This window comes from Mixophyes fleayi, chromosome 6, assembly GCF_038048845.1.
Source record: "Mixophyes fleayi isolate aMixFle1 chromosome 6, aMixFle1.hap1, whole genome shotgun sequence".
In the NCBI taxonomy this organism is placed as follows: domain Eukaryota; kingdom Metazoa; phylum Chordata; class Amphibia; order Anura; family Limnodynastidae; genus Mixophyes; species Mixophyes fleayi.
In genome coordinates this window covers 47,762,999-47,788,527 of record NC_134407.1, presented here as the reverse complement: position 1 = coordinate 47,788,527, position 25,529 = coordinate 47,762,999, and the positions used below count along the sequence as shown (strand labels likewise).

At 36.7% G+C, this 25,529-nt stretch overlaps 1 protein-coding gene across 3 annotated transcripts in view; it reads right to left on the bottom strand.

The window, feature by feature from the left end:
- Window positions 1–1,408: 1,408 nt before the first annotated feature.
- KIF20B (kinesin family member 20B) overlaps window positions 1,409–25,529 on the bottom strand; it is a 59,430-nt gene continuing 35,309 nt past the window's right edge. For 2 of the 3 annotated variants that reach the window (XM_075216417.1, XM_075216418.1), the window contains exons 21-34: window positions 24,654–24,776; window positions 21,962–22,022; window positions 18,211–18,336; window positions 17,675–17,811; window positions 16,356–16,511; window positions 15,374–15,550; window positions 13,870–14,001; window positions 13,302–13,418; window positions 12,691–12,894; window positions 11,156–11,224; window positions 4,450–4,545; window positions 3,084–3,204; window positions 2,842–2,972; window positions 1,409–1,733 (exon numbers count right to left, since the gene is read on the bottom strand). In XM_075216417.1, the coding sequence (XP_075072518.1) occupies window positions 1,656–1,733; window positions 2,842–2,972; window positions 3,084–3,204; window positions 4,450–4,545; window positions 11,156–11,224; window positions 12,691–12,894; window positions 13,302–13,418; window positions 13,870–14,001; window positions 15,374–15,550; window positions 16,356–16,511; window positions 17,675–17,811; window positions 18,211–18,336; window positions 21,962–22,022; window positions 24,654–24,776 (1,728 nt within the window). In that variant the 3' untranslated portion in view covers window positions 1,409–1,655. The remainder of the gene's footprint in view (window positions 1,734–2,841; window positions 2,973–3,083; window positions 3,205–4,449; window positions 4,546–11,155; window positions 11,225–12,690; window positions 12,895–13,301; window positions 13,419–13,869; window positions 14,002–15,373; window positions 15,551–16,355; window positions 16,512–17,674; window positions 17,812–18,210; window positions 18,337–21,961; window positions 22,023–24,653; window positions 24,777–25,529) is intronic. The other variant, XM_075216419.1, reaches the window with a different exon arrangement.

Sequence of the window (25,529 nt, the reverse complement as noted above, 5' to 3'; positions counted from 1 at the left end):
TCTAAAACTCCCTTTCTCTTGAGAAACATCTGATAAATCTCAATGTATCAAAGCCAGTCTTTTTTGGAAGATTAGGCCTTGCTTGGTCCAATAGATCTGACTGAAGAGGCAGAAGGCTGATCTCTGAGCATATCTAAGGCTACTGGAAAAACACAGAAGGTGAGGCCAGTAGAATTGTGGTTACTTCTGCCCTTTCTTTTCAGATCTTTCCTATAATACGAGTGAAAAGTGGAAACAGTAAAGACGTACTCCAGATGGAATGCCCATAGAACTCTGAATTCCCTCTGATTCTGGAACCCTGTGGCGAGCAAATAACCTGTGTACTTTCACATTCCTTCTTGTCACTGTGTCGTCTACTTGAGAAAGGCCAAACCTTCCCCTCAATAGCTGAACACTTCCTGATGAGGTAATCTGCTAACATATTGTGTTCTTGTTCCATGTAATGCCAAGAGTGAATTTAGGTTCCTCTCCACACAGGATAGAATTGCAGTGTGCGACCCCTTTGAAGGCTGGAATGCCGCCCCTCACTGTTATATACCTTCTGGTATGAGTTTTTTGTAACCCGTCTCTACCAAAGCTAGAAAGGGAATCTACCCAGGGTTATGGCTGCATTGGAGTTTGAAGAAGAAATGTAAGTGTTCTGCCGATTCAGATATTTTAATTAATTGGATTACATGACAAACAACTGCAATCAATGTCTTGCTGCTCACAGTTGGAAATACAATGTATGCAGTTCGTTTACTTTATTCCGAATAGTATGGAATAAATGTAGATTTGAATGTTCTAAAGAAAAAAAACTTTACAGAAATTGCTACTGGTCTTTACAATACAAATAGGAGTACTTCTCCCCCGACATTAATAGGGCATGCCGCATAGTTTATTGCCTGTCCACGGCAAAATCAATAGAGAGCAAAATCCTGTAGTAACCTCGTGCAAGGCGATACTGTACACTGTATCGTACAGAAATCTGCTCATTTTTGTTCGCATCTCTATGCAGTGCAAGCAAAAAGGAGCGCAGATTTAAAGCAGGAACATGCCATGGAGTATGTATGATTGGATATGAAGTGTTTCAATTACTATAGGAAACTAAGTTCTGATTTTATATGGGGAAAATCGCTTTGTTAATGCTTTTGGCAGTTTAATAAATAGTCTAATGTTGGCATTAGTCCTATAGATTGTAACCTTGCGAGCAGGTCCCTCTTACTTCCCTGTGTGTCTATTATCCAGTATTGTTTTATTACTATTGTTTGTTCCTAACTATAAAGTGCTACGGAATTTGCTGGCGCTATATAGAAGAAAAAAAAAAAAAAGACGATGATTGAGAACTACACACTGGGTTCCTATGGGACTTTGCTCTAATAGTAAAATAAAAAACAAAAAAGCTTTAATAGTAAAAACAATGTTGACACTGTATTACAGTTTGGTGTTTATTAAAAGTAATGTACCAAAAAGTAAATTTAAATGTTGTGTACTTACGAATATATAAGGCTCAAGATATACATTTACATACAAGATAATACTCATGCTTTCATAAGCTTAAAATTATTTGTAAAATAACTATCAATTTGTACAGCAAGGCTCGAAAATAAGCAGCATAACACATATCTACATATTCTTCTATATACCACAGGATAAATGACCAAGAAATAGTTAATTTATTTGGCCGTTCTTGATCTTAGTCGTCTCTTCATTATAAGGTGGTCACTTTCCTTTTCATTAGTGTCCATAATAATCTGAAAGAAGAAAACGTGGTTCAGCTTAACTGAAACATAACAGTAGCCAAAAGTTGGATTCTAGACCATGAGTCATCAATTCCAATTATTAAGTACCAACAGGCCATTTGTTCAGCAAAAGAGATAAGGACCCCTGTTCTCGACAATAGAACCTACCAAATTGCGGCACATTTAAAAAAAACATTAAGAAAGTGGTGCTTGGGGGAAGCCAAATTTGACAGCTCATTTTAAATAAATGGAATTGAGATAAAAGGAAAAGTTTGACACATGTGGATGAAAACTCAAAACTGCACACAATTTCCATAATTCTTCCTTTCTTAAAGAAGCTGATGTGCAGTTTTTATGTATTGGGGAGGGATCACTATTAAGTTGCATCATAAGCACATCCATAATGTTAGATTCTATAAAGAGTGTGTGAGTTAACGAAGGAGTCACGAAAGAAGAGAATTGAATGTATAGTGAGACAATTGTTATTCTTTATAATTGTTTCTAGCACCCAAGGCTAAATACAAACTTTTAAAAAGCTTGGGCAATTGCGTAAGGTACAGCACAAGAGAGATAATTGAAACAGTTTGCGTACTTACAGACCTTCACTTTTGTAACTTAGCTCTTTTATTCCTTTATTTTTGTTAAATGACATAATGACTAAGGTGGTAATTGTAGGTATAAAAACCAAGCCCTACGCACAATCCCCAATCACTAGAACAGACTTTTCATCTCTATGTGCTATTTCTCTACCAACTTGGTGTAATATAATTTCAGTGCCCTAGTGCCAAGCCTTCTTGTTGACGCCTTGATTCTACCTCCTGAAAAAAATTGTTGGGTATGTGATTTTTTTTTGTCTTGCCACACTCTCCAGTAAAAGTAACACTAATTCCATACATTCTCCAATCAATAGTATAGTCTCTACTACAGACAAAAGCAAAAATTGCCCTATGGATCAAGCACGCAGCCACAATTAAGCATGCATGAGGAAAGCAGTTAGGCAGTTTTCCAATATAATTTTTTTTAAGTGGGGATGTTGGTATGTATGTCATACTACCATATTATTTACCCTTCAATGAAAGTACATTACTGTGAGTTTAAATTGTCCATGCCACATACTTACTGAATAAGCAGGGATATCTAGTGGAGCTGAGATTTCAGTAGTGTATAACTTTCTCCTATTCTTCTTGGGCTTATTTTCAGCCTTTACATCTGAGGTCTTTGGAGCCCCAATCGTTTCAAGTATTTTCTTAGCTATAAATAAAAAAAAACAACAAACTTTAAAATGTGTATATTTTACCCATTATAATATCATTCAACATCTATTAAGAACCAAAAGGAGCAAAATCACAAATAGAACAATACCTTTGGTCTGGAATATGGAAGGAGAACTTTGTAAAAATTCACCGAGCTTTTGCAGGGTCCCTTCTTTTTTCCGGCTTGATGCAGTACTTGAAACAGATGGCTGTTTTTTCAATGTGTGTTTCTGAAAATAGAAATTAGAGATTGGAGTGTGTCCATATGTAAATGATAAAGACTTTTTTTTAACCTGTGTAAGAAACAACAATAGCATTTGTATTTATTATTTTCCAATGAAACTTTTTTCAATTACATGTGTCTTGTTTGAACCTACTTAAAAAAATAAATAAAAAAAAAGCAGCAAACAAAACCTATATAAATAAAAGATATAGTATTATCATAAACAACTATAAAAGTAACAGTTTTGGGAAATGATTACAAAAGATTTAAAAAGGGATTCTTTCCACCTTAAGATGACTAATATACTTGTTTGTAAATGCCCTCCTGCAACTTTAAAAATAAATAAATACATAGCAAGCTGTATTAAATAGTTTCCTGTAATAACTTTTCACTATTTCTATCATTAGGCAGAGTTGTTTCTTTTTATTACTCTTGGATACAACACAAGCTGCTCCTTGGGGTGAATGTGTGTTGTGTTTATGGGGATATATCCTGTTGTGGTTCCACAGCTATCATTTTGTACTTGTAGAAGGTACACACAACAGCTCTAGCAGAGTCACACAATGTTATGAGCATCTAGAAAACTTGTTTTTTTCTTTTTAAAGAGTATGAATGTAATTTTTGCACTAATACACTTGATGTCACATTGCACAATGATAAAGATCAAATCAATGCCAGATATGAACAAATACAGAGGATGAACACATGTAGGGTACTGAGTGTGAAAAGAGACCCAAAATTACAGGTGGCAGAAATTTAAAATGTCAAAAATATTAATGTTGTATGGCAGTGCAAAGACAAACCATACATTTTACTAGAATATGCATTTATGTAACTTGGGCACAATGTGCTGACAATTTATTACACTATTATAAGTCACTATGGCAGCACGGTTGGCTTAGTGGTTAGCACTTCTGCCTTACAGCACTGGGGTCATGAGTTCGATTCCCGGCCATGGCCTTATCTGTGTGGAGTTTGTATGTTCTCCCCATGTTCGCGTGGGTTTCCTCCGGGTGCTCCGGTTTCCTCCCACACTCAAAAAAAACATACTAGTAGGCTAATTGGCTGCTGTCAAAATTGACCTTAGTCTCTCTCTCTCTCTGTCTGAGTGTGTATGTTAGGAAATTTAGACTAAGCTCCAATGGGGCAGGGACTGATGTGAGTGAGTTCTCTGTACAGCGCTGCGGAATCAGTGGCGCTATATAAATAGATGATGATGCTGCTGCTGCATGATTACAAAATATATACAGACCTTTGATTCATAGCTGTTAATGGCAGGACTTGGCAAGGGTGATGGGGCCATTTTATTTGTTCTTGTGTTTTTTCTATTTTCATTTCTTACAGAATCCTAAAAAAATAATAAAATACAGTTAAATGTAAAAACCGCTTTCACAAACTGCTATTTGTACAGAACAGTTACATTAACAATAGGACTGTAAGGCAATGACAAGCTGTGCCAAAGATTGTTGCAGCACTATTGTCTGCTTCCTCATGAAGATTATGTAGTGCAGTAGCCCAAAGACTTTGAAGGCAATTTAATCAGATATGTTCACCTTTAATATTTAACTATATAAAAAAAAAAACCATAAAGACCCAAGGTATTCCATTTAGATGAACCAACCTATCTAAACTAGAGACTAACAACTGTAAAGTATCTACAATTAGCCCGTGTTGGGGATGATAACTACTACTACATGGAGACAAAATTTCTACTACATAACTGTGTACCACTGACATAACCCAACATGTCCAAAAGGGACTTTACTAGTCCTTTCAACATTAGTTTTATTTAGAGAAAAAGGTATAGCTAAAACCATTTTAAATTCACGCTCTTTGGCTTTTTAACGTAAATTATCTGATTACTTTCTCCTTTTTTTCATGCCATTCTGAATGCTATCAACTTGATAAGCTGAATTTAATTCAGTCCTTCAAAAGCCAAAGATGGCTGATTCAGAAGGAGATTCATGGATTTAAAATGGTGAAAAACTTTCCTCAAAATGGACATTTGAAACTGGCATTTTGGGGGCCACATTCCTATAATTTGCAGCCCTCAATGTGAATTCCCTGTTGCCACACATTTTTAATATGTTACAGTATATAGTATGTCTTACTGAGGATAGATTAGGTACTCCAACTTAACTTTTTTCCCCATTTAGCCAAAAATAAAAAGAAATCCATATTTTTTGGCCTCTGTTTAGCCAAAAGGTGAGCAGATACCATTTGTCCCTACTGTAAACAGAAAGCCATACTCAAGGTCCCTGTGGTATAGTCACCCTGTTTTCCCTTTCTTTTCACAACAACTGCCTGGTAAAAAAAAGTCTATAAAAAAGTATTTAATCAATTTGGCATTTTCCACATTTTAGGGCCTTACATCATGGAACCAAAATGGATATATTCAGGCATTGCTCCAACTAAGACACAAAATACTCTGAATTATATATTTGTAAGAATTTTTTTTTTTAATGTCAATACAAACATTATTGGGCATACTCAATTCTCACCATTTTCTGTGGCGTTATTACGGTAATAGTAAGCTGGATTTAAGCTTGCAAGCTGAAATCCAGCGTGAAAGCTACCGTAATAACGGTATTTACGCGCACTATTATCCTAATAACGGTGATAGTGCGCCCACCACAGGATTTTTGGCTTTAAACGCCAAGAATTGAATATGCCCCTAGGAGAACAAAATAAGTCAGCGCTTGTTATAGCCCATATTATATATGGTACCAACTGCATGGTAATAAGCCTGTACTCTGTATATCCCATATTATAAATGGTACCAGCTGCATGGCAATATAAATGCCCATAAATGTATACGAAAGACAGTTATCAGCGTTCATCCCTAACATTGCATTTCTGTGTGTATCTAGCAAAATGAAAACATGGAGGTTTTCATTCATATTTTGAGCAAAACATTTAAGTCTGCATCCCAGTGTCAAGGGCACATTACTAGTTCTGCATTATCTTCTCTCCTATCCTAGACTTATTACAGACTGCTTTAAAGATGTTAAATAAGCAGCTGTTAAAACAGGGAAGCTGCCATGTCCCTTGAAATAAAGCAATAAATAGTTAAAGCAACCAAGAAAAGAAACAGCACTGACTGTATCAAGGACAACAATAGATTGTTACTTGGATTGTTTTTAAATTCTGTAGATAAGATTCCCAATGTGTAAAAAGCCTCATTAATTAAGTTTGTGTAAATAACATATACATCAAGGGGTAAGTGTATTAAGATCATATTTCTGCAAATCGACGGAAATCGGCGACTTTGCCATCACTGCTTTAAATTTCCCCTGCAAACTTGCAGAAATCAGAACTTGACACGTTTACCCCCGGTCTTCACCATATTCACTTTTATAATCTCTAACTAAATATATTGTATATACTGATGTAAGTATTGTGTTTAAATGTTGTAATAAATTCTGTTTTTAAACGAGCCAATTATAATCTTCTTACACACACACAAACGCCTTGATTTATAAATATTTCTAAACAATTTTTTTTATAGTCGCTTCTCCCTTTTGAATATTACGGTCAGCAATGTAGTCTTTGTTATCTTTCTAGCTGACTGCCACTGGCTTTCCTCCAGGATTTCCTCCATCCATTTTGCCCTCTGTTCTGACAAGTTTTACAGTTCCTGACGCAGGGAGACATCCCCATAACAGTATGGCCCTGCCATGCTTCACAGTAGGGATAGTCTTTTGATGTTACACCAAACACAGCACATTACACGGAGGCCAAAGTGTTCAAGCTTTTTCCAGTTACACCACAGAAATTGCCTCCACTTAGGATCTGCCACACGATTTCTCAAAACTCTAAGCAAGATTTCATGTAAGTTTTTTTCAACAATTTTTTTCTTCTTGCCACCCTCACATAACGTGCAGGTTTATTTAGTGCCCAGACTATTGTTGTACCATGGACAGTTTCTTTCATTCCTGCCATGTAAAACTAACTCTGAGAGCTGCCACAGACCTTTTGGTGGCTTCCATAATAAGTGCCCTTCTCGCATGGATGCTCACTTTTGAGTTCTAGACTAAACACAGCAAGTTCTAGACAAATTCACAGATGTGCCATATTCTCTCTGAATAATGGACTTGGTAGTGTTCCAAGGGATATTAAAAAATCTTTGGAATCTTCAGTACCGTGATTGGTGCTATTGAAAATCTCTTTATTGGATTTGCTCCGAATGTTCTTTCATCTGCAAGATGAAGCATCTCTTTGCAAATGCACTAACCACCATGTAACTTCTCACAGACAGGTGTATTTTCTTCTAAATCATTAAAAACACTTTAATTGGTGGACTTCTAATTAACAAATTATGTGACCTCCAAAAACAGCCAAATTGCATCAGTATTTATTTTGATTTACCTTAGCAAAAAAGGGTTAATACTTATATGACCAATTACTGCATTTTTGTTTTCTATTTGGAATATTTTCAGAAAAAGCCTTAGCGTTTTTTGTTTTGTGCTAGGCAGTGGTAACAATTCCTGAATAAATCCATTTTGATTCCATGAATAAATATAATAAAAAAAAAATATAAGAAAAAAGGGTAAATACTTTTTATATTATTTTTTTGCAATGTAGTTCTAACACAGAACTTTCAAGTAAATACAAAGTAGTTCAGCCTGTGAGTAGCAGCTGTGTGGAGGGACAGCGTTTTGGTGCAGGAAGAGAATGGTAAATCTAAGAACAGTGAGAAATGGAAGATGGTCAGGTGTCTCCTGTAGCCCACAACGCTACAAAAACAATCCAAGGTGTAACAAAGCTTGCTGTAGAATATTAATGTAAATTATTGTTCACAAATCCTTTAATGAAAGCCTATAGGAAAACATTTAATAAACCTTTAACACAGGAATATATATTATCAATTTACAAAGATCCCAGTAAATTCTCAGGGCAATGATAATTAGAACAAAAGTGTAGATGCAGAAAAATAAAATTCAATTTACTTTTTAGGATTGCCTCTGCTGAACACAAGAACTTGGGAATCTGTATAGCGTTTCTTGAAGGAAAAGCACTTATAAGCAAGACTTAAGATGCATTACAAGATTTTATAACAAGCACTTCTAAAATGTATTTGAAATGTAACATGACGCAATAGGCGTTTGTAAGAGGAGTATAAATAATAAAACAGATGGAGTATATAGAAGATAACAGGCTCTAATGGATAGTGATGGAACACTATGTTCTGTATTAAATTGAAAGGATGAAAAAAACTGCAATTGAAGAAAACCATTTCTATATAGAGTGGCATTAAATTGGACATGAAAAGTGATTTGTAGGTTAAATATATTCGGTAAACTAGCTGCCTCAATCAAAATGATCAACAGCAGCCAAAAATGTTTAGCTTATTTTAGGACTTGTTTAAACTAGAAGTGTGGGTCTATCAAGAGTACCCATTAAAGAGCCAATAAAAACAAAAGAGGCCACTCACGCGGCAGGGCGGATTCTCCGCCGCATGCGGCAAGGTATAAGATACAAGCTGGCAAAAAGCACTAAACAAAACGTCATGAGGGACTTTTAGAAAACTGTTGAGGTGAACAATCTGCAGTAACCCATAGTAAATAATTGGACACATGCTTAATTTTGTAGACTATGTTAGAAACATTGACCTGGCATTTAGTTTCACTTTGAGAGATACCTTTATACCAGTTCTTATAAAAATTTCCATATGATTATTCTATATTAATATATTCTGTTTTCAGAATAAATAGTTTAAGAACAACATCCAAAGAAGAAACTTTGTGCATGTTCATCCCCTGACAGACAAAGTTTTACAATTTGCTTAATTTATCCTGCTGCCAAGCAGAATAATTATTTAAGAGGAGGATATTAATCCATATGAGATTTTGGGGCATGACTACAAAGAGTCTGTACTTCTTAATCTCTGCAAGTGTTTCTCTTAATTAACCTTCATTACTAAAATAATTCTTTATGCAAAACTGTAGGTGATCCTCAATAGATGCATTTTAGATTTTCCACAGTAGAACAGCCAAATATATCTTATACCGCTAATTAAATCAGAAATCATGCAGCTGTTTGTTACAGAAAAGTTTGCATAAGGTAAATTTAGTATGAAAGAGTAAGCTCACCATACAGTTAGTAGTGGGAAGAAAAGATTATATTCAAGACCCTTCACAATAAGCCATAAAATATGGGGACAATTTATTGAATGCCAAATGAAAGAAGTTTATGTCAATTTGTTTACTGACGTAAACTTTTAAAAACAAATTTGCAAATAAATTACTTAATAGCTAAAGCTTAGCAAATTTGTTGACAAAGAAGAAAAACATTGCCAAGGAAAGAAAACGTAACGTGACACCACAAACCTAAGGATGGAATTGATGGGAGTGGAAACGCTGGAGTCAACCATATTGTTGGTGGACGCCAAATTCAGCCAGTTTACAAAATGGTGACATCAAAAGACACTGGTGAATTGATGAACCTTATTCTTATTAAGTGTAGGTCAACAAGTCTACTTTAAAGGACCACTATAGCTAAAATTAGGGTTTACTTACATCCATAAACACACAATGGTGCGAGTTTATATAAGCTACAACTATTCTGTGAAGGAAACAGAGCGTTGTACTGGAACAGTGCTGAAAAATTGGCCTATCCTGGCTCTTGGGTCATTGTTCAGTTTGGCCTCACACTTACATGCAGGTTTATTGTAACTTTTTAGTTGGCTCGCAAGATGACCAACACATGGAGAATAGTGGTCAACTTTCGATCACATTTTCTGCCATATCAGACAACAATTATATTCATTTTCAAAAGATGATTATCTGGCATTCTGGTAACTGTATAAAACAAAACAGTATTCGATTGTCCGGCGCAAACCCTTACTTGCAGCCTTTCACACCAAGGATCTCATTCAATAAAATCCAAGATAGCAACATACAAAAAACTAGTGGAATGAAAGAGTGGCGCTAATAAGGAATATAAAATAAAACTTTTGTATCAAAAACAAGCGAATAGGTAATCACACTGTAATTTGATTGAACTGACTTGAATTTGACTTAGTTTTCTCCGTTCTGTTGTGAATTTTTTTTTTCCAAAAAGTGATTGATTTAATCTTACCCATGATTTCACTGGAACAAGAATAAACAATTTTGCACAATCACGTAGAAACAGTCCTGTTAAATCAACAGTATGCCAACAGCTGCTTCACGGACCCCCGGATCAAGTGATCACGCTCCTTACCTCCGATCCACGCCAATGCGTTTCAATTGTTAAATCTTTAACAAGGTTTAGGGAAAATGCTAATAGGAGTGGTTTATAAATCACTCTTTAACCAATCATCGCGTGGAAACATCATCTGCTGCCAATCACTGTTCCTCTGCAGCGCAGATACTGTGTTTTGGGACAGAATGTTTAGAAGAGTGTACCACTTTTTCACTCCATTTTTTTGTACATTGGCAAAACAATTACATTTTGGGTCAAATGCCCAATTTTGACACTGCTAATTTTGTGTATGGCCATCTTAAATCTACTGAAGGGCCCATCAGAACATTTAAAACCCTAATGGAGCATCAGATGACATGCAGTTGAGCAAAATGGGGTGTTCACCCCTGACATAGGTTGAATCTGTGCTTTGTAATTGATCCATGAGCATAACATTTGCTTGGAGAACTTAGATACGATGGCAATGTTTTTCTACGTGCATATAAACAATGAAGCTAATAAACCATTTTTTTTTTTGCAAATAAACCAATATTTTTTATTTTTTTCTACAAAGGTAAGATACAGTCTGGAAATGAACGGTATATTACTTGATGTATCTTGGATATTACCACTGATTGCAGGATTTTTGTGTTTCAATAAAATAATTCTACATATTGGCTTTAGTCAAGGACCCTTTAATAAACAAAGCAGTCATGTGAAGAAACTAAAGTGGTCTACATGAATAATGATCTACAGGTAATGAATTCACCCACACCATCAAGGACATTCAATACCTGACAGAAGTCCCCAGACCCAACTGTCTCTTTACATGTCATTTTCCAGCAGCTTGAAAGAATTTTATTCTTGAAGAAAATCAATTAAAGAAACAGACATTTATTACAGTGAAAATGTTTGAGACAATGTAATTTCTTTTTCAATAAAATTAAAAAAAGCATTTAACGTGTGACTTTGATAATCTATATAATCCAAAGCAGACAGACAGTGACATTTTGAAAACTTGAGTATTTAGTATTTGTGAATACAATTACAATCATCTTCTTAAAGGACAGCAACATGTTGAAATGCTCTTATGGAATATGAAGTAAAACTGCAGCCTGGCCAAAGGAATGGTGATGGCACCCGAAAAGCATAAAACGTAACACATGCATGTCATGTATATGTCTTCTAGCTTACAGCGACATCACTGGCCCTGTGTGTATTCACCAATTGGTTCACTTCTCTTATACAAGAGACTGCAAAGCATCTACTCAGACTTCACTTGCTCTCTGGTAGAAATACAATAAGCCCAGTGATGGGCCACCTGATGCACTTCAGGGCCCTAGTGTCACCTGTGGCCCATCACAGCCTGTGGGAGATTTATATTTTAAGCAAGATGAGAATAAACTAATTTTATTGAGATGTGGCAACACTAGAATTAAAACACAAGTAATTTCATGGTGGTTGGTCTACTTTAAATGACCTTGGCACAAAAATAAATAATATATATATATATTTATACATTTATACAAGGCTATTAAGGTAATACAGAAGAGACATGATTTTTTGAATGTTCGTAATGTGCTCAACTCACTGCTGGAAGAATTGTTAAATAAGTGCAATAAGGAGATATGTCTACTTTAAGGGGCATATTCAATTCTTGGCGTTAAAGCCAAAAATCTTGCGGCGCGCGTACCATTACTGTTATTACGGTAATAGTGCACGTAAATACCGTTATTACGGTAGTTTTCTCGCTGGATTTCAGCTCGCAGCTCCCTGAGCCGCGAGCTGAAATCCAGCTTACTATTACCGTAATAACGGTAATAGTTTTAACGCCGCGGAAAACGGCGAGAATTGAATATGCCCCTAAGGGGGGTATTCAATTGTTAGCGAGATCCCTGGAAAAATGAGCGCTCAAAATAGATTAGCGTTAATACGGTAGTTTACTCGCTGAATTTTATCTCGCAGCTCAGGGAGCTGCGAGATGAAATTCAGCGAGTAAACTACCGTATTAACGCTAATATTTTTAGAGCGCTCGTTTTCCGGGGATCTCGCTAAATTGAATACCCCCCTAAGTGTTCAACAGCCAAGTGCAGAATAATCACTGCAAGTTATTTAGAAATTCATTGTCACACAATTATTAAATAGGCATTTCACTGAAAACCCAAGACAAACCTATGAGCCGTCTCAAAATAAATCAAATATGTTATTTACAGCAGCCATTTGTGGGGCTGAACCACTGTTCATGAGAATACAGCCTATATAGTTCCACTAGGCACCAGACACATCACTGGGGGCCATAAATATATAAACAAAAACCAATGAACGTTACCTGATCCATCTCATTGCTCTTCCTCTTTCTGGTCGGTCGTGATATTTTCACAGTTATTGGTGAATCGTCCCCATGATGTTTTACTTCCATTCTGTTAGGCTTCACTGGACTGAACCGGATTTCCATCTGAGGCTTTGGAAACCTGCTGGGTTTTCCATTCTCTGTAGAAATCATAGAGGATTCCAACACTGTCCCTGATCCATCCTGTGATTACAAAAAAAACAAGCTGCAGACTTTGTGTAAAACTCATTTACCTCCATAGTTTTCACATGCGTTCATCTTTAGAATATATATGAATGTGGTCAGGAATGAAGGTAGTGTGGACATGGGGGATAATCCGCATTCCAAGAGCTCACCAGCAGCCAAGAAGATTGGGGTTAGAATTACTTCCTTGTCTTGGGGATCAAACATGTGTTGTGAAACCCTTTACATATTTCAATCAGCTGCTATAAACAAATGTGGAGGCTTCTCAACTCTAGAAACACTCCTCTGGTTCTACTGGATTCTAAGAAAAGGGTCTTTAATTCTACTTATGTTAGCTAAACAAGGTGTAAAACCATCACTTTTATTGCTATATCTATTGTCAATATGATTTCTCTCCACATACTGACCTGACTGTCACCTGCAGAAACATCACTGCTTGTGGAAGATTTCTCTTCATGGCAGTTAGTATGTAATGTGTTGACTGTTTCAGATTTTTCAATGATTGTGGTTTGTGTTTTCACCACCTGTGTTATAAAGATGCCAACAGATCAATGTTAAACATTTACTAAAGGACAGTATTGCTCCATATGTTAACGATGTACAAATTTTTGCAATTACGGGTAAAATCCCTTTTTCTTTATGTCCACTTTGGGTTAACAGATAACTATGTATTAATCTCTGTCACTACATGGCAGAAAAATGTTACAGTCCTTTCACGACTGGGACTGAACCCTGTAAATTAGCACAGGGCCTCCCCCATGGCTGTACGACAAATGACTTCATGAGAAGCTTTTATGATTCTGTTGATATTATAGTCACTGCCCATAAACCCAAATTGTTTTTCTTCCATGTCTTTGTCCTAAAGATTTTATCCTACACTATGTTTTTGGGATAATAGATTTACCAAAATGTGCAATTTGCACCAACTGAAATCCAAATGTAGAGATTGTACAGCTTTTTAGATTGTACACCTACCTTTTCCTCTTGTGTTACAGGAGCAGATGAAGATTGTGCATATTCCAACTTTGCTAGTTTGTCCTGTAACTCCTTGACTGTGGCTTCGCTTGCAGCCAGCTGCCTCTTCATTTCTTCCAGGAATGAAGTCTCCTAAGGTTAAAAATTTAAAAATAAATCAGTCAACCGAACCCAAACAAAGGATACATTTAAATCTGTATATAATAATTACTTGCTGTGTAAGCTACACAAATATTAGTCAGGTGACCCATGCTATTTCCATTACCAGTGGGTATATACAGATAACTTTAGAATTAGTGCTTGTGGGGGCAAGCATGATAATATACCTATATTCATGATGCCGATTGTCAAGAGCCTTTCAGTTGCTATCTATCAGCAAACTCCTGGTATGGAGGATACCCTGGAGTTCCTAGGCACGAGTGCTGCCATAGTAACAAAATTACAACTCATAGTTTCCCAGCACTCTGTTAATGCTGTGAGCAGCCTGGCGCCTTTGCAAAGACCATGTATGACTTCCAGCAGGCTATATTATATTATTACGTAGCCACTTTTACGTAGTAACACAGGCGTCTCTCCGCCATGACACCAGATCACCAGCAATAACAGCTGGAAAGCTGCCGGGGTCCAATGTGTGGGAGGTAAGTATATTTTGTGTATTTTAATAACTACCCCAAATGCACTACTTAAAAAAAAATCTAAACATAGTTTTGGGTGAAGAAACCCTTTACATTTGATGGTAAGTAAACACTGTATAATGGATGAGAAATTTACATGTTGTATTTTATTCAAGGCATTAAAAAAGAATGGTAGGAGACTACCTGCGAAGAAGGCACTATTGCTAAAAGAAAAAGGTTACTGACTAAAAATCACATTTCCAGGTCTTGTACCAGGATAAGTTTACCTCCATAATAACAAACCTGCTGTGGTACAAGTTTATGGGCATACCAATATTTACAATTTCTGATAGCATGCAAGAAAGAGAAACCGTATACTTGGATTCTACATAGTGGGAAGAGAACATATATCATTTACTATGTCGCCTTTATTATTTTCAGAACCAAAACTATACACCTAAATGAAGCCGATTCTGTTATAATTATAATGTAAAGTGCACATTATTTACTGAAGGTTTATATAGTTAAATGGTTAAAAATACTTGGCAGAAGTTTACTTAACATTTATATTGTGATTTTTATCCCTATTGTCTCCAGAGGGAAGGGGGGGGGGGGGGGTCCACACATTTTATTCCATAGATACCTTACAGCAAAGTGGTATAAGAACGTGGTATTAGAGGTCACTAATATCAAAGCGGATTTTAAAGCATGAAAACACAAAATTAGGAGCATGAAGGTTTGGGGTTCACGTAATTGGGGGTTGCCTGTTGTGAAATCACCAGGGAATCCCACATTTCATCAAACTTAATAAACATAGAGATCCTCCCTGGACTGGCAGACACTGGTGGCACTAACAGGAGACCTCCAGAGCAGGAAAGTGAAAGTCTCACCCCTTCTGTGTGCACGTTCAGCGATTTTTTGAGATTTTCAATTTCTCGCTCTCTCTCTGCATTGCTGGAGAGTAAGGTCTTCAGCTGCAGCTCCAGTGCCGAGAGGAGGCTGTCCCGGTCTTCACGCCACTTTTGAAGAGTTTTATCTTTCTCAGCCACTTGATTGGAGAGTTGTTCCTGGAATAAGACATGGAAGCAGTGCTGGTTAGAAGCTGGACATGAATTAGAATAAATAAATTAAAAAAAATCTTACCAGAATTTTGTTATGGGATTGTTACTATGATTTAAGCACTGTTGCCAATATATTCATGGGAAAATCTGTTTCTTTTATATTGCATTAGGTGACAGAGAGGTTATGTGATATAACCAATCTTACTGGGGAGTTGGACTATAAAGTTACAAATGAGTCAGATATAAAGTCCCAGGAGCATCAAATAATGCTGCCAGGTTTCTGAGAAGATGACCCAACTGACTGCACCCATACACCATCATTTTATACATTTGTTCTGTAGACTAAACTGTATCTATTATCAATAAAAAAAAAAAAAGCTAGATTCCCAGTGAAAGCTTCTGTTCTCTCCCATTATGAGATTATGTGAATTCATTTTAACTCACCATAAATTACAACAACGGTTTTAGACATAACGCATTAAAAAAAAAAAAAAAAAAAAAAAAAAAGTTTTATCAGAAAGGGGATTTACAGCTGGCAAAGCTCACTATCCCTAAAAAAATAAAAATAAATGAATGAATAAATAGAAACTGAGAATTAAAGAGTAGATTGCCAAAATATACAAAGACAAAGCTCATATAGTCTGGAAATGCTTTAGCTTGACTTATAGTCAATATAAAAGATAGGACAACTACAAGTGGTTTTGGAATAAAACCTTTTTACCACTGAAAATCCTGGTAAACATTTTCCCATATTTCCAGGATAAAATGTAACTGTGTCACAGGTTACAATCTCAAACAGGAATAAACTTACCATCTCTACCTGCTGTTTCACATACCGCTCACGGTCATCTGCAAACTTTCTCATCTCCCTGTTCCGGTGATTCTCCGATTCTTTAGCTTGGGCAATAAGAGACTTTTTCTCTTCTAACCAGTTCTTTCTATCATTGCTGTATTTTTCTTCATACTCCTATACAATAATAAAGAATATACATATAAAACACACAAATTTATCCATACAAAGATAAATAAAATAAAAATCAGGTCAAAAGTACCCCAGACAAAGTCAAACTGTAAATGCAAGGAGATAGTGTTACATTCGTGACATAATGATTAGTCAACATGACCAATTATTAAGTGACAACTTAATACAATAGTTTATCTGGCCACAGGAATAGCTAGCTGTCAAGGCTGATACACACATTAAGCTACGTGAGCTGCAACAAGAAAATACTCATCATATACATATAAGAGAATGGCAAGAAATTTTTTTTTAGTGTGTGCCAAGCAAAGTATTTTGAGTGAAACGTCTTTCCCTGTCCTAGAAAATGCATTTTGATTTGGCTTGCATTACAGATGGCATAGGGGAGAAGTGTTAGGAGAGCTACAGACAAGCAAGGCAACAGGAGGGTCAGGACGGAAGATAATAGTATGACAGCACAGATCACAGGGATTGCTGGACTGAAACAGAACACGCAGGGGAAAGTGCACTTCTATTACACATTTACATCTCCGCAAAGGATTTTAACTGGTGGCAGCCCAAAAAAAAAAAAAATTGTAATAAAAAAAGAAAAAGGAAAAAATAAAAATAAAAAATTAAAATAAATAAAAGCATTTAGTTAATAAGTGCTCACAATTTATTATAGATAATCAGTAAGTTTCCAGTATTTTGTTTTATATAGGAGGCCTTTTGCAAGTTGTATAGGTAAGAGATTTTATATGCACCATCCACCGGAGACAGAGCATAAAAGTAACAGGAATGCTATATAAAACCCCAGACAGTACAGGGCCACATACAGATCTAAACTCAGGGCCAGGTGGATACTTCATTCAATGTCTCCAGAGACAGGGAAGCTGTGATGTAGGAAAGAGGCTGCTCTGGAAATTGCATAGATAAGTATTGAACCTAACTCTGAAGTCAGGGCAGTCACATACAGCTATATTTGTATGTTCCCTCCTGGACAGAAGGGCATATTATGATCACTGCATCCTTTGATAGATACTGACTGGTCACACCAAACAAATAAGACCCTCTTATAATGATGAATATTTAGACTTTTTTTCTAGGACCATTACAGCATGCCCGACTTGTACTACATATTAACATATTTGACGTAATATTTACACATCTACCTTTATTTGGGTCTGTAGCTTGGTCACTTCTGCACTAGCAGTGTCTGTATAATTAGTTCCACAGTGTAGCTTTGTCAGAGTTTCTTTGCAAGAAACCTTCTCGAGCGTTCTATACTTTTGCTTCCACAATTCCAATTCTGTAGAGACAACAGGAAACATTACATGTGGTATAAAAACAGCACAGAGAAAGCAATATAGGAGGATCTCATTTTCATGTGGTCTATGTCATAACATTGTTATGCTGGTACGGCTGGCATAGTGTACACACTCTGGAGGCAGACATTGTGCGCGGAAACAATATCCATGAGATGCGCACTAGTGACTTCATTTAATCATGAAGCCCACACAATGACTGCCTCCAATGAGTTGCAGGACTGGTTCACTTTAAAACAAAACACTACAAATGGGACAGAAACACTTCAATTGCTTAGTGAGCAGTACACACAATAAATGCAGCAGTGTTGTCTGACATATAGTCAATAAAAGAAAACTCGCTCCTGAACACAAATTACCCTTTTCCCAGACAACACACTTACGTTCAGATAATTTTTCTGCTTCTTCTACTTTTGCTTCAAGTGCTCTCTCTTGTTCTTCCTGAGTCTGTTCTTGCTCAACAAGTGTCAGCTTCATGTCTTCAATTATCTTTTCTTTCGCCTTTACATCTATAAACACACAGAAGTCTCAGCTGCTATATGAACATTTTCATGCCTCATAGTTTAGGAGCAACAACATCTGTCCATATAAACAATATTATATACATAGTGTAATTAAGCCTTCTGTCCACACTGCAACGGTTTTAATTAAGAAAGATGTAAATGTGGAAATACTATAAATATACTTTTCGGAAAACATACAATTTTAGATACAAAACAGCCAGAACCAGGTACAAGAACAGCACCCAACATGTGAGTATTGTTGAGAGTCATTTTGATTATTCACATTTACAGTTAAATGTCAGGTGGTTTTCTCCACTGCCACCTTTACATGCCCAATGCTTGATTTAATGGATTTACTGTTGCCTTTTGTGGGAATTACTACATCAATAGAAATTAATCAGGGTTATCACTTCACTTGCCAAATGTGGCTCTGTCATATCTCTGGAGACCTCTCAGTGACGACACGAATATAAGGAAAAGGAAAGCAAGGTGTGTGGGATAATAGAGATTTTTAGATGGAAAAAAAAAATCTGCACAATTTAAGACCTCTGCATTTTAGCAAACTCTAAAATGTATATTATTTAATTGTGCCTATTACAGGATAACACACATGCCAGACAGTTTTAAGCAATTCCTCTGTACAACGAGCAAACCTGGGGATTGTTGCTGCCTCCCCTTTGCCTGCAGACTGTCATATTTCAGACCTGTAATTTAGCCATGTCCCAGTATATCAGACCCTCCTCGTTACTACAGTGTGACCCCAGATATTTGTTGTGGAACATACATTGATAAAATTGATAAGAACATAGGAATTATTGGAGAGACTGTAGCACGCCCATTTAGTATAAAACCTTTGTAGCCGATAGTTTATCTGATACAACAAAATTACATACAAAAGAAAAAATAGTTTAAAAAAGGAAAGTGATCCAACATCCACAAGATATTCTAATTCCCATTCTATTTCCCCAGTAGCAGAAAAACCAAGTGCACACTATCTCACTAACTACCATAGAACTGATTAATCCCAGTACACAAAACACAAGGCTGGGAATTCTGGAACGGATGTTTACTGCAGCTGTCATATTTCCAATGCATTAGATCAGCTAATGCAAAAATCAACAGATTGCTGATACATGCATGATTGAAATACAATCCCAGGTTTTCATTATTTATTTTAATTAAAATGTCTATTAATGTCAGATGCAAGGTAAAATTAGACACTATGGTTATTGGCGGTTTTAAATCCAAAAGAAATACAAATTCTGTACACTTTCATAGCTCAGCCATACTTGGTGTGTCTAGATCATGTGTGTCAGTTTACGTTTATGTACCTTAATGATGACTTCGTGTCCTCTAGAAAAATCTGGAATGCATAAAATGCTTTCCATGTGAACGATAAACTTATTTTGGGTGAGGTTATCTGGCAATTTTCTGAACCTAACATCTTGCCAACGATACTAGTTGATCTTTCATTAGAAACTACTTGAAGTTTAGTTAATACACCAATATGTTATTACGTACAGACCAAGATGGCCATATGTTGCATTTAAATTATTTTTAAGGCTCACATTCCAAAGTTATCTTCATCTGTCAAGGGAAATCACATTACAGAGTATTTTGACAACTGTAGTAAGCATTTTGTCCCATTGATGTAAACACTGCATTAATCTTACAGATAGGAGAATATGTAACTGAAAGAAGAAATATTGAATGGCTTATTGTGAAAGTCCCCTGTGACACTTGCAATTTGTAACTGTATTCTCTCAACAAGCATAAAATGCATTAAATCAGTGTTTTATTTCCAGCACCACTCATGGAAGTCAAGCCTCCTGAATCTAGACTGTAGTAAGCATTTTGTCCCATTGATGTAAACACTGCATTAATCTTACAGATAGGAGAATATGTAACTGAAAGAAGAAATATTGAATGGCTTATTGTGAAAGTCCCCTGTGACACTTGCAATTTGTAACTGTATTCTCTCAACAAGCATAAAATGCATTAAATCAGTGTTTTATTTCCAGCACCACTCATGGAAGTCAAGCCTCCTGAATCTAGACATTTAAAAGACTTAACTCTGCTGGTCTAAGAATACAAGACATTCAGATTTCTGAACAAGGAAATGAGCTTGAGATAGAGGTATATGACAGCACGGTGGCTTAGTAGTTAGCACTTCTAGCTCACAGCACTGGGGTCATGAGTTCAATTCCCAACTATGGCCTTATCTGTGCGGAGTTTGCATGCTCTCCCCGTGTTTGCCTGGGTTTCCTCCGGGGTTCTCCAGTTTCATATCACAATTGAAAAACATACTAGTAGGTTAATTGGCTGCTGACAAAATTAATACTATTGTTTGTGTGTTGGGGAATATAGACTAAGCTCCAATGGGGTAGGGACTGATGTGAATGACAAATACAGAGAGTAGAGCTCAGGCGCTACATAAATGGATGATGAACAACAAAAACATGACAATAGACACTGCCTCTCCTGCAGGCCTTTCATATGGTGGTCTCCAATTCATTAATACCTCCAGGCCAGGATGCAGACAAGAGGAGGTTGGACATCTCTTTTCCCCACACTGCACAATCATTCAGTCTTTTGCCTCCAAAACTACTCACTCTAACATCTTGGCTTCTTTTTCTGATCTTGTTTTCTACAGATTTAGATTCAGTCTGATTTCTTTAGCACATTTTCCTTTCTCAGACCATCAGCTACACGCTTTCCTCCACCACTTTAACCTCTTTGCACTATTACTCTAAAGAGCCTCCTAAAACCCGCAGAAATCTCAACTATACATTTTCACATCTTAATTAAAACCATAGCAACAGTCCTTGATCAAGTGGCTTAAGCTACTCTTTCCCCTCTGTCGATGCCAAGCTCAGCTTCGACGCACTAATGAAACGTGCTGCCTTCAAAAACTCTGCCACAGATAGAACTAATTCCAAAAGCCTCTTTAAATACATTTACATTTCTTCTTAATCCTACCAACCTATACCCTCTGACCACAATCATTGCCCAAAACCTTGCTTCTTGCGTCAAGGACAAGATCAGACATGAAACGGTATCCTCTTCCCTGAGAAATAACCAGGTCAGTTATTACGGTTTGTGTATACAGCGCCAATCATAGTACACAGCACAGTTCACATCAGTCCCTGTCACATTGGAACTTACAGTCTAAATCGCTACCCACACACTATAGGGCTTATTTTGTCAGGAGCAGTGGTCCAACTGGAAATTTAGATGTGACTGTGCGGAGAAAGTAAATTAATGTAATTTACCTATCCCAACCCACTTTCACCATTGGTCAGAAGTCAAAAAATCTGCCAGTATGTATTTTTGGACTGTGGGAAGAAACCTACACAAACATGGGGAGAACATACAAACTGCACAGACATAGGAATCAAACTCATGACCCTGCCTGTTAATACTCAGGTTTGCCATTATTGTTTATTCCAAATTGAATATAGAATACAGAATATAAATAGAATATGCTGGCTATATATATAGCCATTTGTAGTATGCATATTTGCAGTCTTTGGTGTAAAAGCATAACCCAGTTTTAGTAGATCATATTTTATTTTGCTTATGTAAATATCACTTGTCGGTAGGTGTGTAGCTAGAATATCAATCTCATTACCTTCACATGCCTTCTGGTAAAGCGGCTTTGTGTCTTCATTTTTCTCAGGATCACGGTGTTCCTATAGAAGGAAAAAAAAAAAAAAAGGTTTATGAATCTCAGCTTTTCTACAGTAACCTTTTACGAGAACATAAATCAAAGACTGATCAGTAGGTACAAGCTCTTCCATGTCACAATGATTAACCAGCATTATTTTAGAGGATGCCCTAGTTATAAAGTAACAATTTGTAAACTGGAAAAAGAGCGCACAATGAGAGAACATTATTACAATCTGAAACACTCATAAATCATTGTTGTTCTGATCTGTCATTTTATACAATAATCAGGCCTAGTAACCTGGCTCTCCAGCTGTTGTGAAACTACAGGTCCCAGCATGCCTTGTCAGCTTCTAATATATAGAAATCTATACATTTTTATTATTAGGTTGTTGCTACTTTGCATAATGATTTGTGTGTGTATATGTAATGTATGTATATTATATTATAGCAAAGATCACTTGAGATCAATTGGGATGGGGGGGGGGAGATGGGATAGCAAATTCTGTTCTAAACTGCAATTTAGAATGTGTGTGATTTTCAAACTGTGAAATTTAATAAAGTAAAAAAAAATCATCAAGTCACATTTTTTGATCTGGCAGATTCTTTTGATCGCACTAGTTTTTATGATGGTGTTTGTATGCCTGGTTACAGATCTCCCTTTTAGTACAGTTCCATTCATTGGAACTTTCAATGGAAATTGTATATAGAACATTGCATTTTCCTTTATTGTAATCCAACGTTTGCTTTCATTTTCTAAACATTACTAGGAAAATGACGGAATTTAATTGGTTGCTATGGGCAAGCCACATTGTCTGCAGGTACCTGTGGAAATGTCCACTACCATTTATAAACAAGGGCCATGAAATAATGTGTTTTGTACTGAATGTATTAAAAGGAAACATACAATTATAAGCATTTCAATAGATTGGTGCAGACAAAGGTAAAGCTACAAACAGCATATGTACTATTTATACACAGTAAACATAAGCCATGGCCAACACTATATAATGGCTGAAGAATGCGTTCAACAAAAATATATGCTCTGAACAATAAGTTCAGCGACGTTGCTATTCCTTAATGCAGTCAAACTACAAGGAGACATTATACCACAGAATCAAATTTTAAACCAAATGTGGATTCATGGCTTACTAAAGCCAGCTGCACATGATATGATCCACACACAGTTTGAGCCCCACTGGATGAGATCCAGCCATTCAGCATTGAGGCCAATCAGCTGGCTTTGTTCCAGAGACAATGGATCCTGTTAGTCCAGTCAGATGATTACTGCATACACAAGCCTATAGCAGACATCTGCGGCCAACTTCTGACAGCATTTTCCTAGCTGTCCAATAAATTATCTGACCAATTTTGATACAATTTCTATTAGGAATGAAGGTCATTTTATTACCACACCCATTGCAGTACCATGTGAATCAGCCAATATCTCAGTATATGGCCAGCACTCCACAGATACAGCCAGAGATGGAACCCATCCATCCAACTTACTGAAAGTCGTTGAACTTTCATACGTTTCATAATCATCAACAGCTATTTATATAGGGTCAATAATTCTGCAGCGCTGTAGAGAGATCTCATTCACATCAGTCCCTGCCCCATCGGAGCTTAGTCTAAATTCCCTGACAGACCAAGATCAATTTAATAGCAGCCAATTAACCTACTAGTATGTTTTTGGGGTGTAGAAGGAAACCGGAGCACAGAGTGTGTTGGTTTTACCTTCTGATGAAATTAATGGTGTTCAGTGGTGTTAATGCTGATGTTAAGCCACTATGCTCCTGTAACTTAAACAGGTTGCTGTTTATTAAAGATAACACAAATGCAGCTTCTCACAGTTGATAACTTGTAGTACAGCAACCAATAGTTTATGCAGACCTGCTTATACACTCTTGTACTGTAGATATGCAGTTGACACACACACAGCATGTCCATGCAGGAACTTATGTGGGCACAAACTCTCCTCTTATATTAGGAGAGCGACTTTTAGAATATACCAAGTTCGCATCTCCCAACGCTGCCTCAGTTTACTTCAATGATCTGACTGGAAGATTGGCGCGAAAAGCTGAACTTCAGGTTTTGGACATTCGCGCATGCGCAGTAGTGCAAAACATTCCCGGTTTCCTCCTAGACCACCAGGGATTACAGCGGTAGCCATAGCAACCCGATAAGGAGATGGAGCAAAGCGCTCCTATACTAACAGAGCGCTATGTACAAACGGCTTCAGCAAGCGTAGAGGCTTTTACGCTATATGTTACGCTGTGTTTGCATTTTGACTAAAATAATAATTCGCTGAGTTCTGCTGCTTTGGAATTGTACTGCTTCAAATAAATCATTTATTCCCTTTGGGAACAGCGTTTGAAGTAGCTGTTCAGACAAATACAGTGAAACAACTTCAGGTGTTCTCTCCACGTGAGCTGCTGTGATGTCACTGCAATGTGATTAATACCTCTGCAGTGAAAAAGTCTCATATTCCAGACAGCAGAAGGCAGGACTTGTTACCGAAGAGATAGCAGGAAACATTATACAAACATTACTAGAATTAAATAAACATACTGCAGACCCATTGTCTTACCCCCGTTATGCCCTGCAGTAATAAGGATATGCAGAAGTCAAAACGTATTAGAAATATTTATAATAACCTTGCTCAGCTGCTGAATTGTCCGCTGCTTGACATCTAGTTCACAAGACATCTGCTTCTTCACTTTCTCATATTCATTGATTTTGTTGGTTAGGGTCTTCTTCTCTTCACGCATTGTAGAGATCTGAAATGTTTTTTGATAAAGGTTATAAGTTAAAGTAGTTTCCTGTGAGGTCAATGCTTGCAACAGGATTTCCACACACTTACAAGAGCCATTTTGAACTAGTGTTTTTTATGAATGTTATGGATTTAAAGCAGCACGTTATCTAATGCTGGCATTTTGTGCATTATATTAGCCCACAAATGACTGTCTGGATTATCTCATAAAAATCTGATAAAAGGTGTCAATTTAGGCAGAAAGCTAAAAATAGGTCAGGCGATGACTAAAATTTGTGTTTCCGGTCACTGACCCATCTAACTAAATTTACCCTTATGTGATATGATCAGTCGACCCACACACTAAACAGAGATCACTCCAAGTTGGCTATGGATACAGATCTGCTTTTCGACAATCATGCCTGAAAATGCAATCTTCATGTGCGACCGAATTTTCAGGACTTTACTAGAACTAAAAATGTACGAGAATAGGTTCTCATGGGAGAATTTGGTCTACACACAGTAAGGGCCGTTTGAAAAAACAATAAATGTAAAAGTGCAACTGTTTTGCAACAATGTGTGCCTACTTTTGCACACATGACCTGTTTTTAAGGTTAAGTGCATGGGTTTTTAGGCCAAACCTAAGATGTCAACTTGACTGCCTGGGAAGATTTGTGCTGATTAATGGTGTTCTTTGGGAATGTGTATTATGTAGATAGGGACGAGCCTAGTTTTGCATAGAAATGGTAAAATGTGATTGATTTTGTGGGATGGGATTATT